Below are 10502 nucleotides of genomic sequence, written 5' to 3'. Positions count from 1 at the left end.
AGAGAGAGCAGAACGTTAGAGATTGAACTAATAGATTCTGCAGAGTGGGGGAATAGAGAGAGAATGAAGCAGAATGATGAAAAATGAGTCCATTAAACTCATATTTCTGTATTCATTTCAGTTTGTTGGTCAGATATAATATTCTAATCTAACTATAAAAACTATCAAAAGAAAACTCTCCTTATTACCTGAAATAAAAGCTTGAAGAGGATTTAAACTTTTAACATGATCTTTGCAGCATTCAGCATCGACAGGTCCGTAAATATATTATAATCACCTGAGTTAACACTGATAACAAACAAACAGACCGTTGTTGTTTTTTCTACAATGTTTAGGTCTCTCAGGCGGCTGCAGAGCTGAAGACGTTCTGTCTGCAAAATGCTCACAAAGACCCGCTGCTGACCGGGGTCCCCTCCAGTGATAACCCATTCAGGCCTCCCAAATCATGTGTTCTGCTTTGAGGTGTGTGCTGCTGAAGATTATTCATCTTCTTAAATGTCTTTATTCTTCTCACATGCTTCTGTGTACTTCCGTATTCCCTAAAGGTCTGATTTAAAATTAGATTTCCCCAAACCTGATTAAACTGAGCAGCATTAGCTTCTAATCGACCAGGACTCCTTTGTCATTTGAAGCCTTTTTTGCAGATGAAAGGTTTCAGGTTGTATTTCTAAGAAAACTACATCATGTAAATTATCATTTGCTTTATATTTTCAGGATTGGGAAGCAGAACGCAGCGACCAAACAGACTCCTGTGGACTTTATCAAGGTGTCACTGCTGCTGAAGATGAAGAAGAAGAAGAAGACCTCACCGCCTGCAGCTGATTGTCAGACAGACTTTTAGTCAACGAAAAAACAATTCAGTAAAAGAAAATACGTCTGTTCCAACGCTTCTCCAGAATTAATCCCATTTAGATATTGAATAATAAACAACTTTATATCCTATAAGATTGAGATATATTTCAACATGCTAGCATATTTCTATTTTTCTATTTTTAAAGGTTGTAGTTTAATTCGCTTTTAAAACACAGCAAAGGCTTCTTTTCTAAAAGATTTCTTTCTTTTCCAACTTTCTAAAAAACATATTTGGGATGCTTTCAGAAAATAAATGTGTTTATTCTAAGCTTTGTAGATTGGTCTCCTAATTGATTGAATCAATGGTGCTTTTAGACCAAACGTTCCGGGAGGGAGACGTTTTCTTTTTCCAGGGGAAACCGAAGAAACCAAAGACTGAAACATGCTGGTGAAGATTCTCAGTCCTCCAGGTCATAGTCCTTCCAAGTTTGAAGACGTTTCTCTTCCCATCCAGGAAGCTTTTTGAATTCAAAATGTCAGAAATAGCGCTGAGTTCCAGGTTTTATGCAGTCGCCCAGCAAAGCCTTGTTTTTGCTTAGAAAACATGCAAATTGAAACAGACGAATGGACCCACTCTTTTCCAAAAAGGGTGGACATTTTGAAAAAAAAAAGCTTCCTGGATGGGAAACCACTGAATCCAGAGGGGATGGGTTAAATGCAGAGAGTTAATTTCGTTGCTCTGTACTTGCAATACTGTATTGATAATAAAAACGCTGGAAAAAAACAAACAAATAGTGACACAATAAAACTAAAAATCTTCTCTAAATGTTGATGGACAGTTTTAACTGTTTGTTTTTTATTAAAATTCAAAATACTTTAAGGTGAGCTTAGACTGAACATTATTCTTCTGGAGTTAATTTCGACATCCAAAGTCTCCCGGAAGTTCCGGGAGTCTCCCTGATATCGATATTTGTTCACGGATGCTGATTGGATCATAAGTTTCTCTGGTTACTCTCTGGCTGTCACCTAGTTACCACTCAAAGCTGCGCATCCTGGGAAACGGCAGTCCGCCCCTTTGGAGTGAAAGAAAAATAATTATTGTTTTAAATTTGAAATGAGCAAAAGAGGCATCTGCGGCTCTGGACAACAAAAAAAATAGCCAATAAAATTATGATCCTCTCTGATCTCTCCAAAAGTAGAACAATTTTTAAATAATTATGAAAATGAAACAGTTACGGTAAATAATAAATTGGACCAAAGGACCAGTTATTGTCTCTGTGCAAGACATTATTAGACATTTATTTAGTTTAATGCAGAGGCCAGGACCAGTTGTTTTTTCTTTTTTTTTTCTTGTAATTTTAATTCAAAAATGTTTTTTTTTTTTTTATTTTAGAAAATAACTTTAAATACCTGTAGGAAAATAATTATCTAATATATATCATATTAGCATTGCCTACGTTGCACTATTAAAAGTACGACTCAAACAGTGTTAAAGTGGTGGAAAGATGACCACCTGAGCAGACGGGCCGCGTGAGGAAAGAGTTTTACAAAAAAAAAAACATTACGGGCCCTCTGGAGGTGCTGCAGGGATCCACCGCTCAGGTGGGCGATTGCACACAAAGAAAACAGATCTGGTCTTTATTGAAGTGCATCAAAAGAAAGCTGGAGGAAATCCTGTCCACAGACGCATTTAAGGATGCAGCAAACATTTCAGACAAATTAATCCAAAAAATCCATTTGGCGATTTACAGGAGAAACACTGTGGAAGAAAACAATTCACAACTTCTTGGACACAGCAGCTTTAAAGTGAAACAGAGGCCGTGGCATCAGTTTATATAGATTTATTTTCAGGAGGGAAAGGGAAATTGTTGAAAGTAAACACAAGGAAGCCTGTTAAAGGCTGAAAAAGCTTCACAATGGGGCGTCGGTTCAACCAAGGAAACATTCCTAAAATTAGAGCAAGAACTACAATAAATGGTTTAGATGAAAGCATAATAATGTCTAGAAGAATCCGGTTAGAGTCCAGACCTAAATCCCTTAGAATCACAGGCTTATTAATGATCTTTAGAGACACTCATTCTAAGCTGACTGAGCTCAAACTCATTTACACAGATTTCAGTTCCTATACTCAAAATAAATGTTGCATAAACAGAAAATATTTTTATAAAGTATTTTCACTCAGGGATACAGAGTATAAATCACATATTTCAGACTTGTCAAACATGTTAAGAACCTGTTTCATTTTTTTCCCCACTTTATTGTTCACTGGTTTATGAAATTTGAGAATATTCTGATCAAATGCAAAACATGAAAACATTAAATGGGACAAATATAAACAAAGAACTATTAATGTATAAATACTCTAAACAATGTCTCCCTATCCCTACTTTATTTTAGCAGCGACTAAGAACATATATGAACCTACTGTAATGTAAAAGGAATTTTTTTTATGGTTTATGAGATAAAACAGCAGTTGAGCTTCAAGTTTTTGTGCACAAGAGCAGTAAAATGTTTTCCTGTCCCTTTTCTTCTTGTTTTCCTCTCTATGTTTTGTACTCAGCTGACTTTTCATGCTGTCTCTAAAGGAATGAAAGATTTTTTCCAAGCACTAAGCTCACTTAGCTGATTGCTCCTTCCTGTGTTTCCAAAAAGGCCAAAGTAAATAACCCAGTCCTTCTTTTCACTGTAGACAAGCCATGATCTGCTTATCTGTTCTCCATTTTTCATTTGGATGAAATAATAGCTGCATGAATCATGACAGCAGACAAGATAGAGGAGAGCAGGAGGCGGGGTTACCAATCGACTCGCTCTGGAGAGCAGAGTTCGCTGCTTTTAGATGTTGTCTCCAAAGTCTCCAGTAGCAGAAAAAAGTTGCTAGATTTGACGCTAGGAGCTTTTTAGAAATCAAAGTGCTAGAGGGGTCTGAAAAGTGGCTAAATATAGCGACTAAAGCGCTAAGTTGGCAACACTGCTCTTTGCATGGTTTGTTTTCAAATGGTTTGCTGCTGTCTGTTTGGACCTTTCTGAACATGTGCAGCAAATGGACCGATCCAATATGGCGGACACTGAAGGGGGGGCTGAGACACTCTAAAGATTAAGTGTTCTGATGGCATTTTAGGAATAGTTGTATTAACCATACATGTAAACTAAGTTTTTAGGGCCCCCCCAGGAACTTGGGGCCGTAGGCAACAGCCTATTATTGCCCCAACCATTGCATGTTTTGTGCACAGGCGAAAATGATGAAAATTGTGAACGACTCCTAGATGCATCATCAATAATACAAACAGGTGTAGATTTTGCGTTCACAAGTGGAGCAGTACGGCTATCGCCATAGTTTTCTGCTTGATTTATGCATATAAATTGCTTTATTATATTTCATGCAGGGAGTCTTAGAGATTATATGGACACTGCAATGTAAGTAGAACAGGAAAGGAAAAACAGAAAAAAAGAGAAACTATGAAAGAAAGAGGAGATAAAACAATAAGTAACACCTAGATACCATTGCTGAGGCCCCCCAGGAACTTTGGGCCCTAGGCGACTGCCAGTGTATGTTTTGTTCACATGTGAAAATTGTGAACGACTCCTAGGTCTATCATCAATAATACAAACAGGTGTATTCCTGCAGAATTTGTTGGATATTTTAGATTTTGGAAGTTTCTGACTGAAAAGACAGAAATCTTCGCCGTGTTTGTACAGCCGCGGTCCAGCCGCTAGGAGTCGCTGTTGGGGCGCTGCTGATGGCCGCTCTGCCTCCGGCAGCGTGTTTGTACAGCCGCGGTCGGGCCGCTAGGGGGCGCTGCTTGCTGCCGCTCTGCCTCCAGCAGCTTGATTGGCTGTTAGCGCCATCGACCAGCCTCTACTTCCATCGAAGATGGCGGTCTCAGTGTTCCGCGGCGTGCGGCTGCTCTCCATCGGGGACGCCAACGGAGACATACAGCGACATTCAGAGCAGCAGCCGCTGCGGCTGGAAGTGAAAACGTCCCAAGATGCGGCCCTCATCAATCTCTCCAATGGTGAGCTGGACGTTGTTTCCCGGAGGAGCTCTCTGGCCGCTCGGCCTGACTGAGCCGCTAATGCTAACGGCTCAGCGGTAGCTTTAGCCGACAGCGAGCTGCTCCAGGTTACACCGCTTTATTGCTCCTTTACTGCTAACGAAACGTCTAGAAAATACTGTTAATGTTTTGTAACTTGCTGAGGATTCTGAAGAACAATAAACTTTATTGTTTCGATAAGAGCGAAGTTTGCTGCCGGGGCACCGCGGCTAACAACATGCAGCGCAGAGCGGTTTAAACACCGCCGCTAAATCATCTTAACTGGAAGTTCAACTAAACAAGCCGCTAGACGCTGAATTTAAACATCAGTAATGTTTGAAACCTTCGGCTTTGTTAGTTTCTATCTGTGTTCCACAGTAGTGCTGGTTTAGATGGGAGGCATGGTCCGGTCCCCATGGGAGCCGGTTGGTAGTTGGCTGAAGGCTGAGCTTCAATTAGCCGCTTTGAATTGATTCGCAGACCGAGAGGCTTCATCCGGGGGACCAGCCGCTGGGCTGAGCGGTCCGGGCGGCGCTGCGCTGCAGAGGAGACCCGCTGAAACTTTGAGTTTAATAACGGCTGTTTAGGCGGATTTAGCTGCGTCTCCACCGGGGCCCTCATTACTTATGCATTCATCTTTGTTCTCATTGGAACAATGGCTTAGACCCCCCCCATCCCCACCGCCTCCTCCTGCATCACAGCCGCTCTGCTCATTTTCCCACCGATGGAGGAACGGCAGCACTTCTACTAGACTAATTCTATTCACTTTATTTCTATAGCGCCAATTCACAACACGTCATCTCAAGGTCCATTACAGATCATTCAATTAAATTTATTCAAAGGAAAACCAACTGATTGCATCGACTCATTGACTCTTCAGCAATCCCTCACACTAAGCATGCTTGTAGCGACAGTGGAGAGGAAAAACCCCCTTTGAACAGGAAGAAACCTCCAGCAGAACCAGGCTCAGTGGGGTTCAAGGAGACAGAAGCAGAGAGAGCAGAATGTTAGAGATTGAACTAACAGATTCTGCAGAGTGGGAGAATAGAGATAGAATGAAGCAGAATGATGAAAAAGGGGTCCCTATGTCCTCCAGCAGTCTAAGCCTATAGCAGCAGAACTATAGAGATAGATCAGGATAACCTGAGCCACTCTAACTAGAAGCTTTATCAAAAAGGAAAGTTCTAAGCCTAGCCTTAAAAGTAGACAGGGTGTCTGCCTCACGGACTAAAACTGGTAGTTGGTTCCACAGGAGAGGAGCCTGAGAACTAAAAGATCTGCCTCTGCGTTTTGCATCGCGATAATTTGGTCACAATACAACTTTGTAACAATTTGCAATATCAAGATATATTTAGTTTAACTACTCAGCTAATATTAAAATTAAACAAAAAGCAAGTGCTGCATATTTAGTAGAAGATATTCATAATTATGTTATTTTTGTAGCTATGTTGTTTGGGGTTGGATTCACTTTGCATCTTCTACTGTGATTGCCTCTACTACATGCACAGCAAAAGGGCTCCAAGGGCCCATCTACTGGAGCAGGGGTGCAGAAATAGTTCATAATCCCCCATTGTTTTAGAGAAAAAATATTTAAAGAATAAAACTGATATTAGAAACTTAAAGGAATAGTACACCCAAAACATGATTAGCCTTCATTTTCTACTCACCCCCATGCTGAACAACACTCTGGAGTACTTTTTTGATATCTCAAATGCATCTGGAGATCTGGGAGGCTTCTTGCTGTCTGCTGACATTCAAATAATGGAGGTCTATGGCGCCCGAGGCAGAAAGGTCCATAAAAGTCCACAAAAAACGTGTCAATATTCCTCCATACTGCTCGTCCAATGTATTCCAAGTGTCCTGAGTGGGTAGCGTCCAGAATTCACTCGAAACGAAGTCATTTAGAATGTTTTTAGAGCATAAACAGTAGTGTATAGGATTTCCTGAAAGCGCGCACATGCGCGATCACAACGCTACGGAAGCCGGCAGACCAAACCAGATGAAAGTGCGCATTCAGCGTCTGCTCTGCCGATAATGCAAGCGTAGAAGAAGAAATGTGCTGTTTACCTGTGCAAAGAAAGAAACAACGAAAGAAAAATGTCTGAGGACTTCAGTGTTGAGGAAGAGCATGAGTTCTTTGCCGAGCTGAATGCGCACTTTCATCTGGTTTGGTCTGCCGCGGTTTCCGTAGACTCGTGAACGCGCTTTCAGGAAATCCTATACACTACTGTTTATGCTCTAAAAACATTCTAAATGACTTCGTTTCGAGTGAATTCTGGACGCTACCCACTCAGGACACTTGGAATACATTGGACGAGCAGTATGGAGGAATATTGACACGTTTTTTGTGGACTTTTATGGACCTTTCTACCTCGGGCGCCATAGACCTCCATTATTTGAATGTCAGCAGACAGCAAGAAGCCTCCCAGATCTTCAGATGCATTTGAGATATCAAAAAAGTACTCCAGAGTGTTGTTCAGCATGGGGGGGAGTAGAAAATGAAGGCTAATCATGTTTTGGGTGTACTATTCCTTTAAGGATCGAAATTATATTGAGATGCCAAAAATCACAATATATTGCCAAATCGTTTCCCACAGCCCCATACAAGAACACATAAAAGCCATTGTCATCATACCTGTAAGGATGGGTTTAAATATATTGGAGTTGGTTGATAAAAATATATGAAAATTAAATATTAAATAGAGAAGTCAGTACACCCAGTTTCGGTGTAAAAAGTTTAAAATCTTTCTAATATTGGATTTTATTTTTTGATACTATAAACTTTCTGTGTCTGTTTATTTGGTCTAAACTGGATATAACATTCATAATAAACCTACTAAAACAAACAGTGTCAGGTTTCATGTGTAAATAAACTGAACTTTGTTGCATAACTTTCCATCCCCATGGGCTTCATATTTTAATGTGTGATAGTTTCACTTTTTAAACACTTAATTTTACAGCAGAATATAACACTTTATTTACAGCTTTATGCTCTGAATTATTTACTTATATATATTTTTTTATTATCTTTTTTTATTCCCCTTTGTACTAATGTTTCCTGAGGCACTGAACCTTTTCTTATGTCTCTTTTTTGGTTTTCCATCAGTTGCTCTTTGATTTCTAATGAAATTTGTTTGTGGAAACAAACTTTTTTCAGGAACTTTGTAATTTGATTTGGAAAACATGCAGTTTCTTCTTTAGTGGGATTTTACAACTTGCTCTCTGGAGACGACGTACAGGTTTATCACTAAAGGTCTGAGAGCTTGTTTCATCTAAAAAGATTTGACAGTTAATGGGCCGACAGTAAGCTGCTTTCTGAGGTGGGCAACAACCAGTCTTATTTAATCACCATTCTATCACCAGTGAATCTTTTCCTCCTTTTTTCCCCTGGTTATTTCTGTTGACGGTGGCTGCTCTGGGACCTGTTCTGGGTCGGGTTCAGTAAGCAAAATGAATGCACTACTGAGTGAAGAGGAATTGGGAACAAATAAAAATAAGACACTATAAAATCATTTCACCTGATTAGCCAAACTTTTTAATTCAATGATCATCTTGTTCCAATAAAGCTGGAAGCTGAAGCCATTATTGCATCGTATTATTTAGGGATGCAAATAACGGTTATTTTGCAAATCCATTAATGTGTACATTATATTTTTTCGTTTCCTGGATTTATAATCGTATAGCCAAAGGTTCCTTAAAGAGGACGTCTTTTGAAATTAAACCATGTGAAACTAAAGCCTCTGGATAGAGCATATTGACAGATGATACTTTTTTTTTATTTTAAATGCAAAATGTTTACTTTTTTTTTTTAAACTATTTTGGCATAATTCCTGCTCTAAGTGGGTTGGTCTATAAGCTAAAGGCATGTTTTAAAGTCTTTATACTCTGGTTAACGATTATTGATTACTGAATTACAATTATTTCAATCGAATAATTGTTTAAGCCCTAATATTAATTCAAGAAGTGATCAGTCTGAGTGAAATCATCCTGACTTCTGGGTTGTACCAGAACTCAGCGGCACAAACGGTAAAAATCTGCTCTGCTTTGAAAATGCTGACATTCCTCAAATGCAGCAGAAATACCTCAGTCTTCTGTTTCAGTCTCACCCAGATTCTCTGCTCTACATGATCAACGATCATTTCACAGAAACATTACAGCCTCCTTGAGATGAACTCATTCATCAGGGCACTGGAAACTTGACTGATTGGCAAATGGATTAAGCTGTCGATAAATTTTGAGTGAAAATAAAGCTTTTCCTCTTGAAAAGTTCTGGACAGAGCATTTTTTTTATATATATATATATCTTAAATGCAAAATCTTAACATAATCTTTTACAATGTGGGTGTAATTCCTGCTCTAAGTGCGTCGCTCTGTAAGCTAAAGGCATGTTTTACATTTTGTACACTCCAGTTAACGGTAAATCGATTACTAAATTGATTAACGATTATTTCAGCTTCGGGTTCTGTCAGGGTTAAACCTGAAGTTATCTGGTCTGCTTCATGGTTCAGGCCTCGGGGCGGGCAATGCTAGTATCTTTCCATCATTATGTAAATCAAGAACCAAACTCACGTACAGCCTGTTGGACTCTTTTGTTTGAACAAAGCCTTATGAAAAAAATCCATAACACTTTTAAACTCCAGGTTTTATGAAACCCAAATAAAAAACGCACATAAATATGATAAAGTCTGATTTCCTGGTGACGACTCCTTTAATCTCAGCAATCTCAGCATGACAGAAGTCAGTTTAATAACTTGTTTTTATTCCAATCCTCTCTTCTGGGAGTCGACCTGAATTTAAAGTTCAGCTACATCCAAGCTGCTAAACATGCTGTAAAACCAGTTGGAAGGCATTGAAAATATGACGGCGAGTCAAGCGACGCGACCAGCTAGTTAATCCGATATTAAAATACACTGTGTGCAGAATTATTGAGGATTATGTTTATTATTGAGCCACAATTGTGTTCTCAATCGAACCAAAAGACTAATATCAAAGTTTCATATTTTCTGAAGTTGATGTGTTTTTTTTTGTTGTTTTTTTTTTAGATTTGGCCATTTTATGAGGATGTATGTGTGTGCAGGTAAATATTACTGCGCAGAATAATTAGGCAATGTAATAAAAAACAAATATATGCCCATCTCACTTGTTTATTTTCACCAGGTAAACCAATATAACAATTCAAAATTCAGAAATAAACATCTGCAACATAAAAACAAAACAAAAACAAATCAGTGACCAGTATAGCCACCTTTCTCCACCATTGCGCTCTAAATCCTTCCATCCATAGATTCTGTCAGTGTCTTGATCTGTTTGCGATCCTCATTGCGTGCAGCAGCCACCCAGACACTGTTTTCCCTCCCTGATCTCTATCTCTATAGTTCTGCTGCTATAGACTTAGACTGCTGGAGGACATAGGGACCCCTTTTTCATCATTCTGCTTCATTCTATCTCTATTCTCCCACTCTGCAGAACTCTGCAGAGTTTAATCTCTAACGTTCTGCTCTCTCTGCTAGATCTCATATTTCATGAAGGACCACAGGTTCTTCATGGGGTCCAGATCGGGTGATCAAGGGTGCCATGTCATTATTTTTTTCTCCTTTTACTTTTTCTGGCCGCCATGCTGTGGTGTATTTTGATGCGTGTGACGGAGCATTGTCCTGCATGAATATCATGTTTTTCTTG

The 10502-nt window shown here is 39.3% G+C and overlaps 2 protein-coding genes across 2 annotated transcripts in view; both read left to right on the top strand.

Moving 5' to 3' along the window:
• LOC107104408 (guanine nucleotide-binding protein G(I)/G(S)/G(O) subunit gamma-5-like) overlaps nucleotides 1-1042 on the top strand; it is a 7606-nt gene extending 6564 nt beyond the window's left edge. The window contains exons 2-3 of the mRNA XM_015404403.1: nucleotides 336-462; nucleotides 715-1042. Of these exons, the coding sequence (XP_015259889.1) occupies nucleotides 336-461 (126 nt within the window). The 3' untranslated portion in view covers nucleotide 462; nucleotides 715-1042. The remainder of the gene's footprint in view (nucleotides 1-335; nucleotides 463-714) is intronic.
• A 3579-nt stretch (nucleotides 1043-4621) lies between these two features.
• The window catches only part of carm1 (coactivator associated arginine methyltransferase 1), a 28595-nt gene continuing 22714 nt past the window's right edge, over nucleotides 4622-10502 (top strand). The window contains exon 1 of the mRNA XM_015404406.1: nucleotides 4622-4805. Coding sequence (XP_015259892.1) covers nucleotides 4664-4805 — 142 coding nt within the window. The 5' untranslated portion in view covers nucleotides 4622-4663. The remainder of the gene's footprint in view (nucleotides 4806-10502) is intronic.

Source organism: Cyprinodon variegatus, unplaced genomic scaffold (assembly GCF_000732505.1).
Source record: "Cyprinodon variegatus isolate N-32 unplaced genomic scaffold, C_variegatus-1.0 Scaffold1728, whole genome shotgun sequence".
NCBI classification, from domain to species: domain Eukaryota; kingdom Metazoa; phylum Chordata; class Actinopteri; order Cyprinodontiformes; family Cyprinodontidae; genus Cyprinodon; species Cyprinodon variegatus.
This window is presented reverse-complemented; position numbering and strand designations above follow the sequence as displayed.